Source organism: Saccopteryx leptura, chromosome 3 (assembly GCF_036850995.1).
Source record: "Saccopteryx leptura isolate mSacLep1 chromosome 3, mSacLep1_pri_phased_curated, whole genome shotgun sequence".
Lineage (NCBI taxonomy): Eukaryota > Metazoa > Chordata > Mammalia > Chiroptera > Emballonuridae > Saccopteryx > Saccopteryx leptura.
This window is the reverse complement of record NC_089505.1, coordinates 284,926,323-284,953,014: the sequence shown is the minus strand read 5'-3', so window position 1 is coordinate 284,953,014 and position 26,692 is coordinate 284,926,323. Positions and strand designations below refer to the sequence as shown.

Genomic DNA, 26,692 nt, shown 5'->3' with positions numbered 1-26,692 from the left:
ATGGGGTCATGTCTATGATCCCACGCTCAAGCTAGTGAGCCTGTGCTGAAGCCTGATGAGCCCGCGCTCAAGCTGGTGACCTCAGGTTTTTTAATCTGGGTCCTCCGTGTTCCAGTTGGGACACTCTATCCTCTGTGTCACCACCACCTGCTCAGGCTAGAGTAAGATATCCTTTACATTAGTGCAGACTCTAAGGCCATAAGTGCCCACAGAGCCATCTTGGGCAGTGACTCTAACCAGGGAGGGACACTGGAATCAGCTGAGAGACCTGGACCCCACCCTGGACCCACTGAAGCGGGATCTCCACAGGCAGAACCTAGAGGCCCCGAATGGAAACAATTTCCCCAAACGAGACAGACTGTGTCCGCTGAGTGAGAACCACCGATGAGCTCCTACTCCCCAACCTGACATACCAGGAAATGAAGGGCCAGTGAAGTTACAGGTCTAAGGGTCACACGGCCTGTCAGTGCAGCCCAGGGCTCCCCCTCCCTGTTTCTCTGCTTTGTGCCCCTGCTCCCAGACCCCAGAGCCCTCGGGTGCCCGCTCAGTGGAGAATTCTGCCCAGCCCCAAGATAAACAAAAACAAAGTAAGAGACATACAGAAAACTTCCAAGGTTCCTTTATTTGTTTGGAAAACAACCTTCACTCTTCATCTTTCAATTTAACCCTGTCTAGTGACAAGGCTTCTGTCTCCGGCCTCTTGTGTAAGAAAGGGAACAACATGAACACTTCCCATGAGGTCTCTGTCTCCAGACACCAACTGGGGGCAAACCGGCCAGGACTGGAACTTCACGGCGTTGAGAACATGTGGGAGCTGTCTCAGAGCCCCTTTTGGCTGGTAAGCTTTTCCTTCATCTTCCCTGAGACAGCTGCTTCTGCCCCGGGGGGCTCTGCCTCCACCTTCCAGTTCAGGGCGTCTGCAGTAGTCATGGGCTGATCTCCAAGCTGGTTCTCATCGGGGGAAGTGCCACCCCCACGGCCCCCGCTGGGTCCGGCATGGATCCTCAAGAGCTCACCATCTCCCAGTGCTGGCTCATGAGTGAGGACTCACATGGGTTGACAACGACATCCTTGCCATTCTCAGTGCCATCACCAAACATGTCTGTGTCTAGGCAGAGGTGAGATGCCACGTGCTCGATGCGGGAGCCAGCCTTGGTCCATCGCTGAGAAGACGGAGAGGAGAGAGGATGAACCGGGATTCTGTGGCTAGGTCCGGGTCCTAGCAATAATGTGAGGAGCTCCAGCAGAATCAGAAATGTTTAACCACAGGGCTAGGGTCGTCTCGAGACTTGACTTCATGGTCTCATGGAGAAATAAAGCTGCAACTAATTGCTTTGCCAGGTATTGTTGTTGGTTATTTTTTTTTAAATCGGATTTAAAAAAAAAAGTAAAAGTAAAATCAATATGTTTGCTAGGAAAACTCATTAGAAGGGAATAACCTTCCAAGCAATAGGCCAGAAAATGTGAAGCGAGTTAGTCACAGCAACAACCAAAGAAATGAGCTTCACTCGGTGTCTGCATGGTCATGAGACGTGGGCGTGAGCAGGCGGACAGCGATGCAGGAGGGGTCGGGGGGGGGGGGTGGAACTCTGGGCAGGATGTAAACCCCTCCAAAGTGCTTTGGCACATGGGGACCCAGGCGGAGAGTGGGGATCTCATGCTGCTGCCTCCCAGGTGCCACCTTGCGTGACAAGCAGTGAGTGAATGAGCACATACAGGGGAATCACCACTGACCAGGTGCCATGGGCCAGCTCAGTTCATTTCTCTACACTGCTACCCCATGTAGTGGGCAACATCAACTCCACTTCCTAGAAGGAACTGAAGCTCAGAGAGATCCAGTTACCTGCCATGGTCACACAGCCAGTGGGACATAAAACGGGCATTTGAATCTCAGTTTCTCTAATGGCAATACCCCACCGGCAGGGAACTGAGTGGAGCCAACACCTTGCCGCTGGCGGAATGGGCATGGGCACCCAGAGTGCCAGGACGTGGTGGACATCCTGCCAGGGCCCAAGGCCCCGAAGGCAAAGGTCTGAGCCTTGCTTATCCTTGTGCCCTGAAGGCTCTGTGCCAGTCTTCTCCTGCTCTGAGATCCCAGGTGGGCACTGAAGCAAGACAGGACAGTGTAAGACACATGTGCATGCTGGGGTCCTACAAGGTCAAGGCTCTCGTGTGGCGAAGCTGACCACTGCTGCTGGCACCACGAGGGCATAGAGGCAGCACTGGGTCCCTCTCCTAAACATAAGGACCTCTTTCATTGCAACACTTTCTCTTCCACAGTCCCTCCCTCTTCCTGCGTAAGAGACATAGCCTTACACAGGCTGTCACATGACTGAAGGTGGCCACGCCTCAGGGTGGGCCCCCTGCACACTCACCTGTTTGTCATCTCCATTCTTGCAAAGGACAAGGACCACCGGGGCACCAGGGAAAAAGGTGATGACTGACAGGCACAGCTCCTCCTGCAGGATCTGCTGGGTGTACGTGAAGGCCCAGATCTGAAGGGGAAGAGGCCAGAAAGGGTCACGTTAGAATTCTTAGAAGCCACCGCTGGTGGGATACTGCTGTGCCCACATGTGATACTGTAACACGTCTTGGTAAAAAGCAATGGGGGACCTAGCTGATATCATTTGTCAAGAAGGCCACCTTGGAAAACGCTACTGAAGAGCCGGAGACTTGTGGTCCCACCCGCTCTGCCGTCTGCATCCCAGTCTTGAAGCGGACGGGCCTGGGGCACGCACGCCACCCCTGGAGCTGAACAACACCCCAGCCAAGCTGCGTGGTCTCGTTTCTATCTGGATAGGTGTCTGTTCCCCACACTCGACATTTCTAGCAGCTTCCTGGCAGGTCAGTCTCCCAGCTGTCTTCAGAAAGTCCCTTCTTTTTGAAAAGAAGTCTAACTCAGTGTTCTGAGAACATGAGCATTATGACAAGAGGCAGATGGAGGAAAGAAGGGAACGAACCATCCCTAGGGAGGTAGTGGAAGAGGAGCACAGAGGAGCATGAGGAATAAAATTGTTCCAGGGGGCACAGGCACGCCAGCACTCACGCAGGTTACATCACTCGGCCCCTGGGCTTCTGCAGGGAGAGGAGCTGAGAAATCAGACAAAAGCAGAGTTCTGATGACAAAAAAAAAAAAAAAAAGATGTTCATTACCAGGAAATTCTCCTCCACCTATTTCCTCCAGAGTGCTAGAGATCAGAGAGCAACTAACTGCTGAAGAAGAAGCCCACATACTCCATAGTTCCTAAATCAGGGGGCGAAAGTACTGGCATAATAATGTCAAAATGTGAACTTCCAAGAGCTTTTGCCCAGGCTGAGAAATGGGGAGATCTGCCCTTTGCTTCTATCGTGGGGCAAGAGAGTGATTCTTGAATTGGATGCGCTGGGGGGAGCTGCAGAATTGGGTGCCCATTAGGGGCTGGTCCCCTTCTCCTCCACCTCACCCCTGCTAACTGGCTGAGCCTCAGCCTCCAGACCAGGCCACTCACTGGCCACTGATCCTTGGCTGGCCAGCCACTGCACTAGCACCCTCCGTCCCACAAGCCGACACAGTGCTCACTTGCCCGTTGCTCTGCCCTCCCCTAGCTCATGACAGCCCCCTCCTGGCCTGGCCCTCCCCTGACCTCCACTGTCTGCTGATATCTTCAATGTCTGTGACTTGACCTGCTCCTCCTCTTTTCCCACAGGCTTGGGTCCTTCTGCTGTCCCTAGGACTACATGGATGCTGACTGCTGCCCCTCCTGATCTGGGACCCTCCCCTGTCCCTCACGCCTGGATGAGGCCATTAGCCCAGTGAGAGCCTCTGTCCCCTAGAATTGGGTCCTTCCTATGGATTTTTTGGTCCCTTTTCAAGTTGCTGGTGTTGGAAGAAGACCTAGACCAGAAAGTACCCCACGAGCAGTGGATGGAAACACAGATGAAACGAGGCTGCCCTGACTTGAGAATTCTCCGAGCCTGGGGATGGGTCCATGGGGGTTCCTTATACGCGTCCATCTATATATTTTTATATCTACATATATTTGAAAATTATTACAGTAAAAAGTTGCAAAGCGTCCTCCTCGAGACAGATCAAGAAGTTCTCCTCTGGCCTGTGCACAGCACCGTTCCTCGCATACCCTGCCTTCCTCCAGGACGAGCTGAAAGGGGAGAGACGTCTGCATGCACAGAGGCGACGCAAAACCAGGGTGTTACCGCTGGTGACGGTTAACATGCATGGGGCACTTCCTGTGTGCCAGGGCTGTTCCGGGAGCTTTACAGAGATTAATCTTCATGAGAATCGGATCAGCTAGCTATCATTATCCCCATTTTACAGGTGGGAAAAGTGAGGCTCAGAGAGGTTAACCAGAGTCCGCTATTGCTGCTGCTGCTGCCAGAGTCATGGCTGGTCTGGAGCCCTTTAATTCAAGTTTAATCACTGAAGGTATCTGTCCCTGACACCCTCTTCCAGGTTATATTCAAACTATAAATCAGCTCCACTTTGACAGGTAAGATGGCAAGAACTTCTTCTTGGCCAGTTCCCAGTGACAACCTGATATGGAGGGAAACACAGGTCACACCCATGTCAGGACTGGGGAGGGAATGACCAGAGAGTGGGTCTCTTCCCCAGTACTGATATAGGAATGGAGGCCCATACTTGGGGGACTCCACACCAGACCAGGGGACACTCAGCACTGGCTTCCGGTCTGGGATGCCCTCCTTTCCTTCCTCCCCTAGCTCTGCACTGTCCCCCAGGGTGAACTCCATGGCTGCAGACCCATGCTGGGCCACTCCCCTTTAAGTGTGCGCTAGGAACACAGCCTGCCCTCGGGAGGACCGACCAGAGGTGAGATCCATGCAGGTCCTAGATCAGACTCAGGGTACTTGGGTGAGGGATTCAGTGTCCTAGATGTCTAGAGTTGATCTAGAAGGTGGAAGTAGGTCTTGGGTATTGCCCAGAGAATTCCTTGCTTTGTTGGTAAAAGAGAAAAGGGCCCAGGACCCAGCTTCAAGGGCAGGGCTGCCGGGGAGTCATTTGCCCAGGCCTGCCTACAGCTGGCCTCAACTGTAGACTTCTGCCATTGTCTAGAAAGGAGGCTAAACACACAGTCACCAATGTGGAAAGATGAGGGGCATCCCTGTCCCATTACCCCACCACACAGCTTGCCATGAATCATGCCATAGCATTTTATTTATTTATTTTTTACAGAAACAGAGAGAGAGTCAGAGAGAGGAACAGCTAGGGACAGACAGCCAGGAAGGGAGAAAGATGAGAAGCATCAATTCCTCATCACAACACCTTAGTAGTTCATTGATTGCTTTCTCATATGTGCCTTGACTGGGGGGCTACAGCAGAGTGAATGACCTCTTGCTCAAGCCAGCAACCTTTAGGCTCAAGCCAGTGACCATGGGGTCATGTCTGTGATCCCACGCTCAAGCCGGCGACCTTGGGGTTTCAAACCTGGGTCTGCATCTCAGTCTGATGCTCTATCCACTGCACCACCACCTGGGCAAGCCATGACAGCATTTTAACAATAACGCTGCAATTATGATCACCACTGTACACTGGCTTTGTATTTTTTAACGTGTAAAGCATTAAGTGGTTCAACAACAACAAATACACCATAATTTCTGAAAGCCCATTTTGGCATTTCTTCTTTTTTAATATTCTAGGGCAGCGATTTTCAACTGGCGTGTGCTGCGAGAATATTTAAAACACACAATACCTGACTATGCAGTCAGGAGCACTGACCTCTTTCCCCCTTAGATTGCCAAATAAAAAATGCCAAATAAAAAAATGACAACAGCCAGCACAACGATAGCCGTCGGTGTGAATGGCGCCTTGAACCATAAATATAGAGGTCATATAATAGAGTTGCATCTTATTGGACACATTGCATAATTAGGTTGTATCTGGCATAATTCTTGTTACCAAATATCCTTATATTCAATTATAGGCACCTGATTTTCTTTAATTCATTTTAGAGGGGAGAGAGAGAGACAGAGAGGGAGAGAGAGAGGAGAGAGAGACAGAGAGAGAAGGTGGGGAGGAGCTGGAAGCATCAACTCCCATATCTGCCTTGACCAGGCAAGCCCAGGGTTTCGAACCGGCGACCTCAGCATTTCCAGGTTGATGCTTTATCCACTGCGCCACCACAGGTCAGGCTAAGCATCTGATTTTTTAAAAAGTCACTTTGGAGCAAAAATGGTAGGTGATTACTATTATTATTATTTTTTTGTAAGTCAATAAAAATTATACCTACTTTTCTATGAGATTGGCAAAAACTATTATTTTTTGGTGTGCTGCAGAATTTTAGCAATTATTTTATGTGTGCTATGAGATGAAAAAGGTTGAAAACTGCTGTCTAAGTGTCTTCAAACATTGGAAATGCTGAGGATGGCGTGGGGAGGGGTGGCTCTTTGGACAGCTGAGACAGCCCATATACAGATTCCTTGTGGGAAGGTGTGCAGAGGGCACACCCCTGCAGCTGGGGTCTGAGGAAACCACCTCAGGACCCAAGGGTCTTGCACAGAGAGGGATCAAAGCCTTTGCACTAAGTGGACTTTCCATTAGCTGGTGCTTTCCTGGCATTGAAATAATTCAGCCTCTCAATTTCCCAGAGGAACATGGCTCGAGGGGCACATCTGCAGGAGAGATGTGGGAGCAGAACATGGGGGTGTGGTGGGGTGGGAGCAGAACACAGGGGCGTGGGGACGGGGGCAGGGAGCAAGAAGGGGTTTTCGGATTCCCTCCCTACAGCCTGTCACACTTCCCAGAATGGCCAGTGACGAATGGGTTTATTAAACAAATCCCGGAGTCAGAAATGGATTCAGGAAGGCAGCCGTGGTTGATCAGCCTGGGTTGGCCTCGATCGATGAGCGCTGGGCCTCTGCTGATGGCTCCAGCTGGGGGACTAAGTTACAGCCCTCACTCCAGTGCACAGAGGCAAAGCCATACCCAGGAAAGAAAGCCCAGAGGCCATCCTGGAGGTGGTATGGGTGGTCTTGCCCCCTTTGGGACAGGCTCATAAGGGGCTGAGGGGCAGGGGTTCCCCTAGAAGAGGGGAACTCCTGATGGAGGCCTGGGGTGTCTGGCATGGGAAGGAAGAGCAGATGAAAGATTCCCTAAGAGGAAACAACTGAACTGAAGGAGCCAAGTTCTGAGAGAGGCAGGCATGACGACGTGCTGGGGTCCCAGGCACAGATGCTGACCTTAGAATGGTCCAGGGTCACCTCTAGGAGGCCAGAAACAATCAGTCTGGGGCAGCAGGTCTCAGCAAGGGGATTTTGCCCCTGTCGAACTTCCTGAAGACATTTGGCTTTGTCTGAAGACTTTATTATTATTATTATTATTATGACTAGTTGGGGGGATGTGTGGTTAATGGTGTCTAGTGGGTAGGGCTAGGGATGCTGCTGAACATCCTATAATGCACAGAACTGTCCCCACAACAAAGACTTATCTGGCACAAAGCAGCAATAGTGCTTAGGCTGAGAAACCCTCACCTAACCTTAAGGGCTTGCTCTCTGGAGGCAGCGGGTCTATGTCCAGACCCTGCTCTGCTGTTACTTGTAAATGACCTGCATAGCACTGTCAACTAAGCCTCACCTACTCTGTCGGTGAAATGGAGGTAATAACAGGACATGGTTTATGGGGTTGTGTGAAGATTAAATTAGACAATGCATGTGGAACACTTCACCCAGCACCTGGTCCCTGGCAAAGGCTAGAGGAAGAGTGTTTTCACAGCTCGTGGGAAGAAGTGGCTGAGTGAGACTAGAGAAAAATTCACCAGTAGAGAAGAGTCAAGGGGCTGTGTTTTCATTAACACAGTGTTTACTGATAGCGGCGAGATTCCCACTCAAAAATTCTTCTGAATGGGAGATAGTAAACAATGGAGAAGAAACACTGAATGCGAGGCAGCACTGCTCGTTATGCTGTGGCTAGATGGCCAAACCGACTCCCTTACAAGGCACTTTTCAGTCCAAGGTGCTTCACATTGTCTTATGTAATCATCATAGATACTTACTGCTGGGAGGTAGGTATAATTTAATGGAAGACAGTTCCTTACTAAGTCAGTAGTGACTCTGGGTCACACCAGGAGCAGACCCCAGGGTAGACTGTGAACATGGGACCTTCTTGGTGAGATGGAACCTCCCTGGTGAAATGGGACCTGAGCGGAGAGTAACCAGGGCCACCAGTTGGCCTTGAACCTCTAAGGCCACATTGGGCAGCCCACTAGTCCATCGAATATAGCCTTGAAGATCTTCAGATAAGGTGTCTGGAATGAACAAGTGGGTTCAAGCGAAACTGTAGTCCAGCCGACCTCTTGATGCATGTGGTTCCCTAACGGGTCACCCAAGAGCACTGCCTGCTGGGGCCAGAATCCTGGCCCACCTGCTGATGAACTCTTGTAAACGTAGGTGAGTTACTTAATTCTGTACCTCAGTTCCCTCATGTGAGAAATTAAGATGCAATCAGTACCTATGCAGAAGGTCGCTGTAAGGAGTAAGTGGGTTAATACACAGACATGTCCAGAATGGTGCTGGCCACAGAGTGAGTGCTGGTTACCGTCTACACGTTGACTGTGATGATGGAGAGAGGTTTTCCTTTAGAAAACTGCCCTTGCTTTGCCTCCCAGCAGAGACATTAGAGAGGCAGCTGCGATGGGGCCTCTCCCAAGGGTGTGTTGAGAAAACTCGGGGAGGAAGGATGGTATCGGGCAGGAAAGGTGACATGCTGGCAATGCCACCAGCAGACTCCACTGGAGGTGCCAGTGTGAGTCCAGGTGTGGGGGAAGAGCTTTTATGTTCATCTCACCCACCCGGGGTATCCAAGTGCATGCATGCATACTTCACAAGCCAGGAGCCTGAACTGCTGGGATCCAGGTGGAAGAACACACTTAGAAGTTTTGAATTTGTGTGGTTTCCCTTTCCTCAAATTGGGGTAACAACTAGATTGGTGCATCCGTCTTCCTTCTAGGGAATCCAATAAATACTTTTCTAGGGAATCCAGTAAAGGTAAGAGGAAAGTTGTTAACCTGGAGGCTTCTTGGCTTCACATGTTTACATACTCAGGATATATTTCTCTTGCCTTCCACCCAAGGCATCCGTTTGCAACATCTTTAATACACACTCAGATTAAACATTTGCTTCCAAGGTTGACAAGACAGCCAAGACAGGAAGGTAAGGCAGGGTGAAGGACGAATGGGGCAGGCAGTGATGCAGGGACCCAAGCCAGCATCAGAGCCAGCGGACAGACATGGTCTGAGAGTCTCCTTTCAATAACGAGGAACCTCATGCCACCTGGTGACATGCCACCTGGACAGTGAGTGGCCAGACGGGAGCAGAACTCAGAGCTCTTGGCTCCCACACTCTGGTGCCCCTTCACCCCAGGCGTCTAGGGCCTGGAATCGCTCACCCAAATGGCCCAAGACTTATTTCAGAACCTGTGTGGATCTCACCCCTGGGTCTGTCCTCCCAAGGGGCACTGTGTCCCTAGCACATATGAAGACTCAAGGAGGACCATTTAGAGAGGAGTGACCCAGCATGGATATACAGGCGTGGAGTTCATCCTGGGGGACAGGACAGAGTCAGGGGTGGGAAGAAAATGAGGGCAGTCCAGGCTGGAAGCCAGTGCTCTGAGAGTCCCCTGGACTGAGGTGGAGTCCCCTGAGTGTGGCCTCCATTCCTACATTGCCTGGGTCCCATCAGTACTGGGGAAGGGACTCACTTTCTGGTCATTCCCTCCCCAGTCCTGACATGGGTATGACCTGTGTTTCCCTCCACATTGGGTTGTCACTGGGAACTGGCCAAGAAGAAGAAGTTCTTGCCATCTCACCTGTCAAAGTGGAGCTGATTTATAGTTTTAATATAACCTGGAAGAGGATCTCAGGGACAGATACCTTCGGTGATTAAATTTGAGTAAAAAGGTTCTAGAACTAGCCATGATTCTGGCAACAGTAGCAATAACAGAGCTATATGGCACGGTGGCCAAGTTTTCCAAATGGGCCTCCATCACTTACTAGTATGTAACGTTGGATAATCTCTCCAGGCCTCGGTTTCCTCATCTGTGAAATTAGGATAATAGTAATACAGTAGCCCCTCTTATCCATGGAAGATACAGTCCAAGACCCCCAGTGGATGCCTAAAACCTTGAACAGTACCGAACCCTTCTATAATATGTTTATATATATATATATATATACACACACACACACACACACACACACACACACACCTTTTCACTTAAAGGAAGCACTTTATGGCTTCTCTTTGGCATATCCCAATTGCCAGCATCTTATGCTATGACGCCATTATTCAGTAAAAGGGTTACTTGAAAACAAGTACTGCAACACCATACAGCTGATCTGATAAGCGAGAGGGTCACTGTGTGACTAGTGGGAGGGGAGTGTGGACAGCGTGGGTGTGCTGGACACAGGGATGACTCACGTCCGGGACGAGGTAGGATAGCCCTAGGTTTTCTCACGCTACTCAGAGCAGGGCGCAACTTAAAACTTATTTCCGATAATTTCTACTTAATACAATTAGACCACAGGTAACTGAAACAATGGAAGATGAAACCGTGGATAAGAATACTGTACCTACTTTACAGGGTTCTTGTGTCACTTCCTTGAGAGGACCGCTCAGAGACAGGAAGGTAGGAGCAGGAAAGAGGGAGGTACGAGTCCTACGAGGGGCAGATGCGACTCCCTCTGGACACGCCAAGCGCAGGACGAGTAGAGAGACGTAGGAGGAAGAGGCAAAGTAGTGGGGAGAGGACAGAACCCCTTGATGCCCTGGGGCATTAGCAGAAAGGGGTGGGAAGCAAACAGGCCTGTGAGTTTATGCAGAAAGGAGGAGCAGTACTGAAAGAGGAGAAAGGTAACTAAGTCAGCCCCACAAGGTGTGTATTCCGCACGTGCACACGCGCGCGCACACACAGTTGGAACTGTACTAGCTGAAATAGTTGTGTGGATTTCTAAAGTGGGTTTACCACCTTCAGAAGGCTTGGACATGAGCCCCAGACCTGCTGTTGGCCATGGGACCCTCTAGAAGGGGGCGTGTCTAGCCCAGCATGGTCCCACCTTGCAGCCTAGCACGCAGCCAGGTGGCCGGGGCAACACGGGCCCTCGCTGTTGTCACTGGGACAGACTGAATGTCTCCCTGTGTCAGCGTGTTCTTCCATTCCCCTCAACTTACACGGCTGTTCCCCAAGCCCAGTCGCTCTCTCCAAGGCAGGGAGGAGTGACAGCTTGACACCATCTCCTAGAAAAGAACCCTTTGCTCCCTCGAACACTGTCACTATGGTCATGCTCAGTTTCCCACGGGTGACCGCTTTTCCTCCCCTTTCTCACGCCACTGGAAGGTCAGCTGGGATGCGTACTACGACCCTCCGGCCAAATAAACATCCTGGCGATCTCTCCCGGGGCCAGGCTGCTGGGGGACCACTCCCTAAGACCCGAAGATCCCGTGGCTCCTCTCCTCCCACTTCCTTAGGCAGCCAACGATATCGAGGCCCAGAAAAGCCTCCACTGTGCTGGACACAGACCAAGAGAACTCCCATCCCAGGGAAAGGGGGACGACAACATTCTGGCTGCTGGGATTCCCACGAGCAGCGCCCACACACGGATTCAGAAGAAAGAAATGTGTGTCACCCACTCAAAACGTTTTACAAGATGCCACTCGAGCAAATTGTGTCATTCCCAGCCAGGCTGCCACACCTAAAGCAAAATCGACACCTCCATTCCCTTTCCCTGTCTGACTCAGGCAGCCCCCTCCCGTGTCCTGCCGAGCAGAGAGAGGGTTCTCAGAAAAGTCACGGCAGTGGAGGCTGGCGCTGCGATGCTTCCAACACTGAGGCAAGAATGTGGATTTTTGGGGTAAACAGTGGGGAGCCCCTGGAGACTGCACTGAGATGGGGAATGATGATTTGCTGATCGCACGCCAGATAGGGGGTGAGGGCAGCGAATGGAGGCGAGGGCCATAATCTAACACAATGGTTCCCAGCTAGGGCAGTTTTGTGGAGAGAGGAGAGGGATGCTGCTAGACAGCCTACAGAACACAAGATAGCCCAACCACAAGGAAGGGTCAAGGCTAAAATGTCAATAGGGCTGAACACTGGGGAATGCTGATCAGGCATAAAGATGCAAGTGCAGGGTCCAGGAACACCTATTCTGAGGGAAGAGGTGACGGTGGCGCTTGCAGAAACAGGGAGAGAAAAGGAGCCACCACGAGAGATATGCAGGATTGGAATGACAGAGGCAACTCATCTCTCAGCATGCAGCTCGTTTCCAAGCCCCCTGGGTAGATGTCCCTGATTCTCATGCATACGTTGAGTATCTCCAGGATGAAACTCTATCCGGGACAGAGTTCACAGCAGAATGTCTGCTTCCTTGCCTCTTTCTGCATTAGATTCTCTGAGGGACCTTGGAGGCCTGCAACCTAGCCTTTCATGTCAACATCATCACACTTAGCAGAGAATGAATGGATGAATCCACAGATGAAGGTACAGAACTTGTGAATCAGTGAAACAGGCGGTTGTCCAAGCTGGAAGCGTGGATAAAATCTCCACGAAACCAGTTACAGGGAAAAGAAGTGACCTGAGACCCTTGGTGAATACTCATGGTATGGTCAGGGCATGAGAGTTGGGGAGGGGGGCCCGCAAAAAGAACAGAGACAGGGAGAACGGAAATGCAGGAGAGCTGGGACCATGCGGCCACCAGCGCCAGAGGGCAGTGTATAAGATGGCTGTACTCTCATGCATCCGGCTGGCAAAATGTCACAGTGATCAAAGCAGGCCATGTATTTGGCAGTGACCTTTAAGAGGGCTGATCTCTCATTAGAGGGGAGAGCACTGGCCCACAGAACACGGGGGTGCTATGTTGATGAATCCACTAAGACACCAGGACGCCTTCCTGAGAAGGGGCAACATGAGCCCTCTAGACCTGGGGGAAGCAGGGACAGCAGAGGGGCAGCCCCAGGCCTGGTGAGGGCAGGATGGGGACACACAAGGGCCCTGCGCAGCAATGGGGGTGGCAGAGGATGGTAATGGCTTTAGCAAATCTGATATCACCACCTGAAAGTCAGGGTGAAATCAGCAACAAGATTCAGAGCGGGCATTTTGTGCTGGTGTAGCGTCACCCAGCAGCATGCTTTTCTGCTTTGCGTTTCATATTTGGGAGTAGCTGTCCTACTGGCCCTGCCGGACCCAGTCCACAGTTACTGCCAGCAGGATGGACACTGATGACCTACTCATGAACTGCTATTTTTTTTTTTTTTGTATTTTTCTGAAGTTGGAAACGGGGAGGCAGTCAGACTCCCGCATGCGCCCGACTGGGATCCACCTGGCATGCCCACCAGGGGGCAATGCTCTGCCCATCCGGGACGTTGCTCTGCTGCAACTAGGGCCATTCTAGTGCCTGAGGCAGCGGCCTTGGAGCCATCCTCAGCACCCAGGTTAACTTTGCTCCAATGGAGCCTTGGCTGCGGGAGGGGAAGAGAGAGACAGAGAGGAAGGAGAGGGGGAGGGGTGGAGAAGCAGATGGGTGCTTCTCCCGTGTGCCCTGGCCGGGAATCAAACCTGGGACTCCTGCACACCAGGCTGATGCTCTACCACTGAGCCAACTGGCCAGGGCCTCATGAACTGCTAATTTAATGGCAATTTCCTGTAGGCACACTGTTGCCTGGTAAGGAAGGCACCTTTCAGAGAACATCCACACCCTTGGAAAGCTAGCAGTGAACCCAGTCCTCGAGGGAGGGGGAGTCATGCTTCTCCTACTCTGCTGCTGAGCTCAGGGTATAACTGGATACCTGGTGTCACATAAAAGCAGGTGACAGAGGCTGAGTTTGTGCACATGTTCACAAGTCCCCACCTGGGACTCACCTGGGACTCGGCATCTTCGCCTTCGATCTTGACACACGGGCTTAACTTGAGGTTGGCCGTGTCTTGGTTTTTGTGTCTTTGAGACTCCAGGCACTTGTGCCTCTGCCGGATGCTGCCTTTATGGATGGAGGAATCCTTGGGGACTCTAGAGGAAAGCCACAGGAGAGATGAGAATCTGAGGCTCTTGGGGTTTTAACACTAGCAGCTGAAGAGGTAGGGGCAGTGTTTTGAGAATGGCAGGGGCATTCTGCCCTGGGTTCTGCTGGGGAGTAGGATATCCCCAGGAACAAGGCAGCAGGGAAAACTCAAGAGCCACAGGTTACACGGGGTGGGATGGAGCCAGCTTCTGCACGTCTATGTCCTCAGGTCACACCCATGGGCTCAGACCCCAGCAGTTGAGAAATACTGTTCCTAGCTAACCTCAGTCGCTCAGGCTACTGATCAATACAACTCCTGGTTCAGGGATAAGGAGGAGCTACTTGGACTTCTCAGACCTCTATCTACTTAAAAACCCTCATCCAGTGGACCACAGCTGTCCTTATCCAGATCAGGTCAGCCGAGGGCCTCTCTTTGCAGCCACTAAAGGCTCAAACAGTAGGGCAGATACCTGAGTTCTGGATAGACATTCTCCAGGTACCACTTGAAGTTCTGGCATTGCAGATTCCTCCTCAGGTCCAATCTGCTCTCGATGCTGGGGGCAGACAGAAGGACAGAACACAGGTATGGCAGAGACAGGCCCCAGGCTGGGAAGCACAAAGCACCACCTGTGCTCACACTCTGAGCCCACATCTCTCGGGAGGATGCTGAAAAACGAACCAAGAGGGACGTCTAGAGCTCCAGGCAGAACTACGGAAACAGCAATACTCACCGTGGTGCGGCAATGACACCAAGGACTTGTGCTTTACCTTGAAAACGAATTTTGGGGGTGTTTCGACTGCAAACAAGGTTCTAAGAACATTCAGCGTGTTGTAATAATTCGCCATCGGGACTCTTGAGTCTACTCACTCACAAACCCCTCTTAGGATCCTGCAGTCGAAATGCCACCCCCAACCACCCCAGCCTCAAAGAGTCCTCTTCTTTGGGTTGGTTCCAAGGCCTAGTCATGTATTTGTTCATCAGATATTTATTGAACACCTACTGTGTGCCAGGCATTTTGCCCAATGTGGGATATAACGACAAGCTTCCAAGCAATAGAGAAAGGTAATGAAACAAATAATCACAACCCGCCGTGAATGTGGGGACTGTGGGAGCTCCTCCAGGGTGTGCCCTTGCTTGTCAGATCAGCGGTGGGCAACGTGGTAACGCTGAAGGAAAAGTGGACGTGATCTAGATAAACCAAGAAGTGGGCGAGGCGGGGCCCTGGTGGAGGCAGGACTCGCCGAGAGAGTAACGCATGTGAAGAAGTGAGTGCTGTGGGCAGGAGCAGCTCCGTAGGAGGTGAACATATGTGTGTGAGAATATACGTGTGCAGGGGGACGGAAAGGGGGAATGAGTGGGATGATAGAGGAAGACACAGCCCATATAGGGTCTTGTGTGGCGAGGCTCTGTGGAGGAGGTGGGACTTTATTTTAAGGGCAATGGTGTAACTGATGGGTTCCGAACAGAGCATGACGTAATGATGTCTGCACTTGGAGAGCATCTTACTGATGGTGAAGAGCTTCAATGGGGCAAAGCTGGAGGCAGGAGGAGCAGTTAGGAGGCAGCTGTAGAAACCCGGGTACTGATCATGATGTTGGGTAGAAAAGTGGGGGTGGGGATGGAGAGGAGTGACAGGTTCACGTCCCTCCCCTTCTCTCCATCTGCACCACCAGCATCCGCCCGAGTTCCATTTACACCCTGTCCCTCCAGGGCACCCACACAGCCTGGCCCTGCTCTGTCCCAGCCATGCCTCCTGCCACCTAGGACTGCACCAGCAGCTCCTCCAGCACCAGGGCTTCCTACACAGCCTGAACACACGTCCTCACCAGACTCTAAGCAACAGGGGGGCAGGAATGGCTTTTTTTTTTTAAATGATGGATGTTCAGTGGTTAGCAGGGACCAGGGTGCTCAGTGTATGAATGAGGCAGCGTTACCAGGATGTGGGGACTGGTGAAACGTGAGGGGAGAGGGGGCAGTAAGGCTGACACCCAGGTTTCTGACTCGGGCAACAGGATGCAAGGAATAGCTCTCACTGAGATGGGGAATACGGGGCGAGGAGCAAGGTTGGAGGAGCCCACGGGACATCCAGGCAAAAACATCCAGTGATACTTGGATATAAGGGACTTGAGCTCAGCGGAAAGGTCAAGGTTAGAGACAGACAGCTGAGTAGCAGCAGCACAGAGCAATGGCTGGTGCCAGACAGAATGGCTGGTGTGCAGTAAGAAGGCTTACGACAGCCCCTCGGGGAAGGCCAACGTACAAGGGTGGCAAGAGGAAACCGAGGCTGTGAACGAGACCAAGGTGCGGCCTGAGCAGCAGGACAGAAGTCAAGACAGTAGCTATAGAAATCCAGTGATCAGAGGTGCGCCGAGAGGGGGCTGGGGTGGGAGAGGCTCATACTGATGGGATGTGGTCCTGGGGTGTCACAGGTGAGCCAGGAGGGAGCAGTCAAGGGGTGGGGGCCAGGCCTCAGATCACGGTGGGGGGGGGGGGAGACAGTAAACGCAGGCAGCTTTTCCACAAAGCTTGGCTCTGAAAAAGCCCAGGACTGGGTGTGGGTAGTGAGCCAAGGTGGGTGGAAAGAGAGTTTTTGCAGTGTTTTCGTTCTTCCTCTTCCTTTTCTTTCCATTTTGAAGATGTTAAGATGCTGAATAAGTTCAAACTTTGATGGGAACCATGCAGTAGAGAAGAGATGAATGACTGGGGACAGAGTGGAGATACCTGGAGGGCAAAGTCCCCTAGAACACTGGTTCCCACACCACACATTAGAATCACAGCTGGGGGGGGGGGTGTCTAAAATATTCCACAGCCCAGGCCACACCCCCGACTAAATCAACTTTCTGGGAGTGGAGTGGAGGCATCAGCAGGTGTGGAAGCTCCCCAGGTGATCGCAAGGTGCAGGCTACTTTAGGAACCATTGCCCTAGGGCCTTGCTCCTTGAGTTGAGGTCCTAAAACTAGCAACACGGTATCACCTGGGAGCTTATCAGAAATGCTACCCCACCGAGCCTGCACGCACATTTTAACAAGATCCCCAGGAGATCCGTGTGCATGTTAAAGTTTGATAGCTCTGAGCCAGAAGGCAGGAGGAGATGAATCCAGGCCGTGGGAACCTGACAAATACTGATTTATAAATGAATGCAGGAATGAAAGGTGCGTTTGGAGTACAGGTGGAGGGCTGGCTTGTCTTCACGGAAGGAGGCACACCTTGTCCTTCGAGATGAAAGAGACAGAGAAAAATGGTGCAAAGTGAAGTTTGTAGGTTGGTCTGTCCTGGCAAGTTGATGCCACTTATTTCATCTATAAAACAGAAGGTGTCACCTGCTGTGCAGGACAGGCAGGGTGTGGACTCGGCTGTTGGGGAGACTGGAGAAGATTTAAATGGAGCTGGAGGAAGAATGCTGGCCAGGAAAGGTGGCAGGACCAGGAGGCACACTGAGGGCCTCCTGAGACTGATGGCTACAGTGTTCACAGCACCGACTGGCATTGCACGGGGCCATCCGGCAGCCTGTGCACAGGGGCAGAAAAGGTGTAGAATCGGGTTCACCCAGCATCCAGACGACTTTACCTGAGGGTGTTGATAGATGCACAGCAGGGCAAAAGACTGGAGGACATCTTTTAAGCCCTCCCTTTAAGCAAGAGAGTGGGATCAAAGCTGGGGAAGGAAGGGAGGGAAGAAAGGCGGGTGGACATGGCGGTGACCTGGACGGACTAAGATGAATGCCTGGGAAGGCTCTGGGAGAGAGGAGTGGATGGCTGGGGCATGATGCAATCCCCTGGAGCAGTGATGGGATCAGCCTGTGGAGTGTACACCCATCTGCTCCACAGCTCAAGTCCGACCGATGAGTGACATTAGTACATACAGCAAAAAGCCACTGGCTGCCCGTCCTGCCAAGACAGATAACATACATGAAGTTGCCATTCTCCTCTTCTCAAATCAGCTTTGGGTTTGGGCATGCAACATCGTGTGGTTTTAGAATTAGACAAGTCTGAACCTTACCCCCTCTCTAAGTGGAGGGACCTAGGACAAGTACCTTAACCTGGAGAAGCTTCAGTCATCTCATCGCACAATGGGCAAATACACCCACATCTTAGAGTTTGGGAAGTGCTAATGAGATATCTTCTATATGTTATCTGGCACTTAATTCCTTTCCCTGTCCTCTGCTATCCCCATGACGCTGGAGCACTGCTGTAGGGCAGTGGTCCCCAACCCCCGGGCCGCGGACCGGTACCGGTCCATGGGCCATTTGGTACCGGTCCGCAGAGAAAGAATAAATAACTTACATTATTTGTTTTATTTATATTTAAGTATGAACAATGTTTTATTTTTAAAAAATGACCAGATTCCCTCTGTTACATCCGTCTAAGACTCACTCTTGATGCTTGTCTCGGTCACGTGATACATTTATCCATCCCACCCTAAAGGCCGGTCCATGAAAATATTTTCTGACATTAAACCGGTCCATGGCCCAAAAAAGGTTGGGGACTACTGCTGTAGGGGACATCTATACCATACTGAGCCTCCTAGGACAGAGGGTTTAGGCCGAGGTGACTGAGAACCAGGAGGTAGGCACTCCGACCTCAGGCACGAAGCTGTTTAGTCCCATGTCCTACCTTTCTGTAGAAAGCTGGAAGTATTAGCCCACCGTACCGGACAGCCCCACCTATGAAGCTGGTGGTCTGCTATTGGTCAAATAAGTTTGTATGATTTTTATGTTTGCTCACTTATAGTTTGCATTGCATTGGGGGCTGCACCAAGTCTGTGAAATTGCAAATTACCTTCCTGCTTGGGAAGGGCCATTGTTTTGCTAATGTTTGCTGGAGGAGAGGTTTTCACAGAAAGTTTTGAAAAGAGAGAGCAGAAGGAGAAGAGGCAGAAAGAAGCCATGTTAGCAGAGGGAGAGGGGAGAGAATGCGGAGTGCTGAAGAAGAAGCCACGTTGGCAGGGAAAGAGAAGGTGTGCAGATGGGGAATAGAGGTGAGGGGCTTTGTCAGCTCCACTGAGACTGGTGGGGCCTTTGAATCTAGGAGGAACCGGAGAAGATTCTCCTGGTTGTGGAACTGGAGGGAAGTGTTTTCCCTGTGTGTTCTCATCAGCCAGTGTGAGACTTTAATAAGGGAATGACCCACCATTTTTTGGCTGCACTGTTTCTTTACAGTCTGCCCGAATTCAATGAGAACCTGCACATGTATGGCCATGACGACGGCGGCCCCTGGCCTTACATCCGCGTTGCCGGAGAGTCACTCCACAAGAGCGGGCCAAGCCCTGCACACCCGGAACTGGGCAGCAACAAAGGGCTTCGATGGAAGAGCAGCGCAGCCTGGGGCCTGGACGGGTTAGCAGCTCTGGAGACCGGCTAAGCGACAGGCCTGTCAGGACCCCTCTGCTCGGATCTATGAGCTGGGGCTCTTCTTGAATCTCAACAAATCAACAGGAAGGGACACTTACTTTCCAAAGGGCTTCTCCAGGGCGAACGGCCGTGCAGCATAATAGTACTGCTTGTATTCATCCATCCATACCTCAGCTGTCCGCTTGGTATTCCTGCGGGGGGTAGCAGGGAGGTGCTATCTGAGAGGACATGTGAGGTACCCAGTTAAAGTGCCCACGTGAGCAAGTTGGCAGCACCAACCAGGCAGGGCCCACCATGGTCCCATAACACTACTCTTCCCAGGGTGCTGAGCTCAGCCAAGTCCCACCCAGTCTCCCTCCAATGGGACCTTTAGCCTAAGACACAGGATTTTAGTAGTAATGATAAACTCTTCTCCAAAAGGAACATACCAGAAAGTTATCTAGATATTAAACTTCTGTGACTCTCAAAACAGAGCCAGGAGAGCTCAGCACATCTGTATGGTGCCGGAGAACAGAGCAGGACCTGCGCAGGTCACCTGGCCTTGGGCTGTCCACGGGCGCCTGTTCCAGGTGCTCCTCCCTTCCACAGGGGATGTGCCGAGGTCCTGGCTCTCCAAGGTCCTCCCATAGTCCCAGCAACTAGCTTCTCACAGGTGTAAACAATTAAGTAATCAAGCCATCTCTGACATTTTGCCAGCACTGACACCACATCGCTTTCCTACCCAGTGTCCACAGCTTACCTTTCCCTTTCAAAAATCCTGAGAGCTGCCTGACCTGTGGTGGCGCAGTGGATAAAGTGTTGACCTGGAATGCTGAGGTTGCTGGTTCGAAACCCTGGACTTGCCTGGTCAAGGCATGTATGGGATCTGATGCTTCCTGGTCCTCCTACCTTCTCTTTCTCCCTCTCTGTCCTTTCTCTCTCTGAAAAATGAATAAATAAAATCTAAAAAAAAAAAAAAAAAAAAATCCTGAGAGCTAATGAGAAGCATTAACTTGTAGTTGCAGCACCGTAGTTCATTGATTGCTTTCTCACATGTGCCTTGACCAGCGGTCTCCCACTGAGCCAGTGACCCCTTGCTCAAGCCAGCTACCTCGGACTCAGACTAGCGACCATGGGGTCTTGTCTATGATTCCACACTCAAGTTGGCAACCCCACGCTCAAGCCGGCGACCTCGGGGTTTCGAACCTGGGTGCTCAGTGTCCCAGGCCGACACTCTATCCACTGCGCCACCGCCTGGTCAGGCGAGGCAGCCCTGCCTTTCCTCCCTGCTGCTCCTGCCTGCTGGGCTTCTCATTGCCCACGCTTGCCCACCACACTTCCACAAAATGTGTTAACTTTCCCATGGCTCAAACCCACGCTTCCTCCGAGACTGCCGTGCCAGGATATGCCCCACACCTGTTCATACATGTGAACAGCTGAGGACGGAAGAACACAGAGGAGGAGAGTGACACCCCAAAGGAAGAAAAGCACCACACGAGGTGCTTAGTCCTCCCTGCCCCACATGGACCAAATAATCGGAAAAGGGGGGATAAGTGGATGAATGCAACTTTCCAAGGAGAAAAGACAAGAGGAGTAGGGAAAATGAGAAAAGATGCTAGAGGGAAAATAAAAGAAAAAAAGCAGGAAAAGGGACTGTACATGAATTATTTCTAAAGGAGAGGAGAGAGGCTGAAAGAAGAAATCAAACCCAGGAGCAGGTGTACGCAGTGAGAGCAGGAAACAACAGGTGGGCACCCTGGACACTGGCCCTGGTATCCTGTCCTTCCCGGCGGAGATGACAGCACACTAGGGGAGGAGCCCAGGGCGCAGGGCCTGCCTGGCCTGGACCCTTTCTGGGCAGGCGCAGGCCTGGTGTCCGCTGTGCCGCCATTCCCGAATCTTCCCCAGCACCTTCTCCCTGGCAATCGGCCTGAACGTGGGAGCAGCAGATCTCCCAGAACTCAGTGGCTAAAAATAGCCTCCATTCCCCTGACCCCAAACAACACAAAATACCCAGAATGTTGAGCCCTGCGGGATGGCACTGCCCAGTGACTTAAAGCCCCTAAGGCCACATGTGGGACTTTGTTAGCCTGAGGGCCGGTGCCTAATGCTGGGCAGCCAGGCATGACCTCCCTGTAGAGGAAGAGGCCTGGGAGTGTGCTCCTGACCACCCAGAATACTCAGGCTACCTACCAGAGAACCCGGGGCAGCCATGGCCATCACCAGGAAAGCCCTCAGCCACTGAAGCCCCTACAGAGCCCCTAGGACACGCACTTACTTTATATATGTGTTGGCATTTCCATCCGGGAAAACATATGGGTGCTTTTTCCGGAAGACATGGCCGACTCGGCTGCAAGGGATGATCTCTAGGCTGCCTCCACACATCCATACTCGGAAGGAGATTTCTGCAAGACAGCCATGCCTCCCATCACGCTCTACAGCCTGGACCAGGCGGGAGGGGTGGGGGCCGGGACACACAGAAGATGGCAGCTTTGAGGCACCAGGAAACGCCAGGTCCAAGGAAGTGGTGAGAACCCACTACACCCAGCCTAGGGTGCAGGCTTAAGGGCTGAGTTTACAGTCAAACTGTGCGCTCCCCAGGCAGGGCAATCCGTTTCCCTATCCACAAATGGGGATGATAGTAACTCCCACCTGGGAGTGTGGTATGAGTTAATATGGGAACAGGGGCCCGCAGGGAGGAGGAGCGTGCATCTAAATCAGCCTCCGGAACACATTCAGGGCCAGCTGCCAAGCCCGGGTCTGGAAAAGAGAAGCCTTTGGAGCCACGAGAGCGCTGCTTTTAGACACGTGGACGGTTCCAGTGTGGAAGACAGATTAAAGTCCCTCACAGGACCCTGGAGGCTTAGAACCAGGGCCGATGAGATAGAATTTCCTTTTGAAAATATGAGAGGATTGCTGACCGTCAAGGTCCAGATAGAAGTGGCTGTCATGGAGTGAGGGAGTTTCATTGACAGGCTAGCAAACCACATGGCCGGGATGCAACAGAAGGACAGTTCCAGGAGGCACCTGCACGAGCTGTCCTGGAGGGCACCTCCCAACACCCGGACTGCAGCTCTACCGCTCTCCAAGGACACCTGCATCGCAGCCCTCCCAGGACAGCTGAGAATCGCAGCCCTCCCAGGACACCTGAGAACAGCCGTAGAATGTGCTGGAAGCCTTTCAAAGCTGTTGCTGGGCATGCTCCCCTGGGTGGGAATTTTGCACATGTGCCCATTCTTCCTGATTGGCTGCAGCCCCTGCAGGGGCCTCAGGGAGGAGGGAGGGGTGGGGCTGGCAGAGGCCCTGGGATTGGGCGGGCCTGTGCACTTCTCCCTGGGGCTGCTTCCCAGCAGATCTGGAGCGGTGATTCTGCCCCAGAAGGAAGAAGCAGCATCCCAAGGTGCTGGGGGGAGTATCTTATCACTGCCATTGCTCAGAATTGTAGGCACACAGTGACAATAAAAAGCATAATGACTGTTAGGCAGTTTTATTATTGCTTTTAACTTTTCTAGACAGTGCACCCCCTTACTGACTGCCCCCAGGGCAGGCCATGAGTGGCAAAAGCCAGCTTCCCATCTGGGAATCCCTCCCGGCTCATGTTTCCGCAGTTAAGTTGAGAACAGGCTGGCTCAGGGAAAATCCATGCCCTGAGTGACTGTCCTGGGAGGAACCCTGACGCAGCAGGAATGAGGATGAGAATATTCAAGTGCCTTCCCACCATACAAGTGCCCTGCACCCTCCAGCACCTTGGGGCCCACCTCCTTCGGTCTCTCTGCTGTCCCTTTCCCGTCCTGCTTTCTGTCCCCCTTCGTTCCAACCATGTAAGCAGGTGCCTGGACCTCTTCTTATCCTGACCCTCATCGGCTCTCACTCACCAGTCCTCAGCCACCCTTTACCCATCTATCCCCTACTGTCCCCTACCACGTGTCCCTGGAAAAGCCACGGTTGCAGACAAGACTTCCTTGACACCAATCCTACTTTGCCACCTTCTCCACGCCCGCCCACGTGCTGCTGTCCCAGACGGGCGACCGCTCACTCCTAGGAAGCTCAGATTTCCTTCAGAGTGGGAGCAACGTGTACATTAGGATGAAGAAAGGACTCCTTCAAGGTTGCTACCAAATAATGGCAAAAACATGGGACAGGGGAGAAACGGGAAGAGCTTCGCTTCGAGGTCGGCAGCCCCTGTTCTGCGGGAACTTACTAGCCAAGTCCGTGGGGAAACCCGCTTGACCTCGCTGAGGCTGGGGCTCCTCCTCAGATGTCAAAAGCAAATCATAAAAATACTCCAGGGGATTGCTGTCGACATCAAATGAGACAGAATTTTGAGAATAACTGAAAACTCCAAGTGCAAAGGAAAGGTCGGTGACAGTTACTAAGAGATGTAGCCTGGAAGCCAGTGTCTTTAAAACATGGACACTGATGGCATGGCCCACATGTGCCCATTTCCAACCTCCTTCTTCTGCCACAGGAAGTATTTAAAATTCATAGACTTAATACTCGAGATCTCAACACTCCATCAAGGTCCACGACGCGTAGGGATCTGGCATTTGGTGGGGGCACGGTTGGAGTCATGTGCCCCAAGCTGATGTTTGCGGCAGACTAGGAGCAATGAGTGAGCTTAGCTGACTGTCTACATCGCCCTCTCCACCTTGCAGCTAGTGCTGAGTGGCTGAAGGGCTTGGTCCAGGGACTCATATTAGCACATGCGTGACTGAGTCTCCGGATCTAAGGTCTGCTGTGCTCCCATCTGCTCCTCCTCGGGATCTCAAATCAGGGTCTGCTCTCGTTCCTAAAAAGGAAAATGCTCCAATCCTTCAAAACTAGGGATAGAAACCTTGCTTACTAGCTATAACCTACAAATTTCATGCAAGCTTTCTTCTAAAAATATGTGTATGTTTCAGCAATGGTCTCTTCCTTTCCACGTATTCAGATGAGACATATGTTCCCTCCTCATTTGCAGAGTGAATCCCTCCAATCTCTGTCTCCATCTCGCCTGCCCAGAAACCTGCAGATGGGGTTTCCCTGTGCTCGCTTGGCCCAGCTCTAGGCATTTTTTCTGAATCTGCTGACCTCCCCCCTCTCTGCCACTGTCATGCACAGGTCCCCCCACCTTAGAAAGCACTGTCACCTGACCCTGGTCCTTCTCCACACTCCTGGTCTCCTGGCATTCTTTACTCCAAGGCTGTGCTCTGAGTGTCCTCCTGACACTGCTTCCTCATCTGATCCCAACGTTCACGTGACACTAAGGGCTCACCTCCACCCTGCCAGCCCCAGCTCTGCTCCGGGCTCCAGTCCCAGCCTCCAGCACCTGCCTGACCCTCTGCCCTGATGCACTGGGCCCCGTCAGACACGGTGTGTCTCCTCCCCTGTCTGCACCCTACCCCAGCCTGCCCCTCCCCTCTGCCTCAGAAACCACTCTGCTCCGGCTCCAGTCCCAGCCTCCAGCACCTGCCTGACCCTCTGCCCTGATGCACTGGGCCCCGTCAGACACAGTGTGTCTCCTCCCCCGTCTGCACCCTACCCCAGCCTGCCCCTCCCCTCTGCCTCAGAAACCACTCTGCTCCGGCTCCAGTCCCAGCCTCCAGCACTGACCCTCTGCCCTGATGCACTGGGCCCCGTCAGACACAGTGTGTCTCCTCCCCTGTCTGCACCCTACCCCAGCCTGCCTCCTCCCCTCTGCCTCAGAAACCACTCTGCTCCGGCTCCAGTCCCAGCCTCCAGCACCTGCCTGACCCTCTGCCCTGATGCACTGGGCCCCGTCAGACACGGTGTGTCTCCTCCCCTGTCTGCACCCTACCCCAGCCTGCCCCTCCCCTCTGCCTCAGAAACCACTCTGCTCCGGCTCCAGTCCCAGCCTCCAGCACCTGCCTGACCCTCTGCCCTGGTGCACTGGGCCCCGTCAGACACAGTGTGTCTCCTCCCCCGTCTGCACCCTACCCCAGCCTGCCCCCTCCCCTCTGCCTCAGAAACCACTCTGCTCCGGGCTCCAGTCCCAGCCTCCAGCACTGACCCTCTGCCCTGATGCACTGGGCCCCGTCAGACACAGTGTGTCTCCTCCCCCGTCTGCACCCTACCCCAGCCTGCCCCTCCCCTCTGCCTCAGAAACCACTCTGCTCCGGCTCCAGTCCCAGCCTCCAGCACTGACCCTCTGCCCTGGTGCATGGACCCCGTCAGACACAGTGTGTCTCCTCCCCTGTCTGCACCCTACCCCAGCCTGCCCCTCCCCTCTGCCTCAGAAACCACTCTGCTCCGGGCTCCAGTCCCAGCCTCCAGCACTGACCCTCTGCCCTGGTGCATGGACCCCGTCAGACACAGTGTGTCTCCTCCCCTGTCTGCACCCTACCCCAGCCTGCCCCTCCCCTCTGCCTCAGAAACCACTCTGCGGCCTCCCGTTCTGTGCCTGGTGCCATTGTCTAAAACCTCAGAGTATCTCGATTCTGCAAACACCAGCAATGGGAGGAAAATGACCCCTCCATTTTCTTCTGGCTGAGCTTTGTTTAGTCCTCCCTTGGGGGGCAGCTTATTAGTCACCACAACAATCCTGGTCATGGTTGTGCATGCTCTTATTTTATGTCACAGAAGCAGTTCTGATAGGGCCATTGATGGTGAGCAGCTGGGAACTGAAGCACATCCCCCCAACTCCAAGGCTCCTGCCCTTGCCTGATTCCACCTACCCTCAGTACCAAACACCCCCCACCAGCCAACATAGCTGCGGATACAAAGATACTGACTTCAACATGCTCACAAACAAGGGAGACACATTTATCACTGGTGGTCACATTCCTAACTCGCCCAATCATTCCCCCGGTCCTAGCAAATGACGGTCCTAGATCTCCTTCAGGTTGATACTGCCCAAAGAGTCCTGCGGCCATTCCTCTCCTCTGGTGGCCAGACTGTCCTACAGGAGACGGTCTGAGACACGTGCACTACCACCCTGGCAGTCTGGGTGACACAGCTTGGAGTGGTCCAATTAGCGTATTGATTTACAAATACTGTAGGGTGGAATATTTAAAACCTAGGACATAGAGTTGCCCTTCCTTTAACTACTCCATCCACTAACTTCAAGATAACGATGTCTGTCCTCCCAGGCCCGGTGACCCGCAGATATCTGCTGAAGCCTTTGGGAAAGTCTTGTAATCCTGCGGCCCCGGCACTCGGGGCTTGGGCACCCGCACCTGTGAGGCAGAGGGCCTCGTAGGCAAAGCTGAGAGCGTGGCTCTCCACCTCTTCAGGTCCTGCAAAGTCATCACCTTCTTACACAAAGGAAGATGAAGCAAAGAGACAATGTAGGGAGAAAAAAAGACAACGTAGGGAGTTTGTAGGGGGTTCTCCCTGAGTCAGCACCCACATAATCTCCCTGGTGATGAATG

General features: G+C 52.6%; 1 protein-coding gene across 3 annotated transcripts in view; it reads right to left on the bottom strand.

The window, feature by feature from the left end:
* Nucleotides 1-623: 623 nt before the first annotated feature.
* GALNT14 (polypeptide N-acetylgalactosaminyltransferase 14) overlaps nucleotides 624-26,692 on the bottom strand; it is a 218,650-nt gene continuing 192,581 nt past the window's right edge. For 2 of the 3 annotated variants that reach the window (XM_066378574.1, XM_066378575.1), the window contains 6 exons: nucleotides 21,601-21,727; nucleotides 19,442-19,534; nucleotides 14,463-14,546; nucleotides 13,856-14,000; nucleotides 2,376-2,495; nucleotides 624-1,163 (listed from right to left, as the gene is read on the bottom strand). In XM_066378574.1, coding sequence (XP_066234671.1) covers nucleotides 1,005-1,163; nucleotides 2,376-2,495; nucleotides 13,856-14,000; nucleotides 14,463-14,546; nucleotides 19,442-19,534; nucleotides 21,601-21,727 — 728 coding nt within the window. In that variant the 3' untranslated portion in view covers nucleotides 624-1,004. The remainder of the gene's footprint in view (nucleotides 1,164-2,375; nucleotides 2,496-13,855; nucleotides 14,001-14,462; nucleotides 14,547-19,441; nucleotides 19,535-21,600; nucleotides 21,728-26,692) is intronic. The other variant, XM_066378576.1, reaches the window with a different exon arrangement.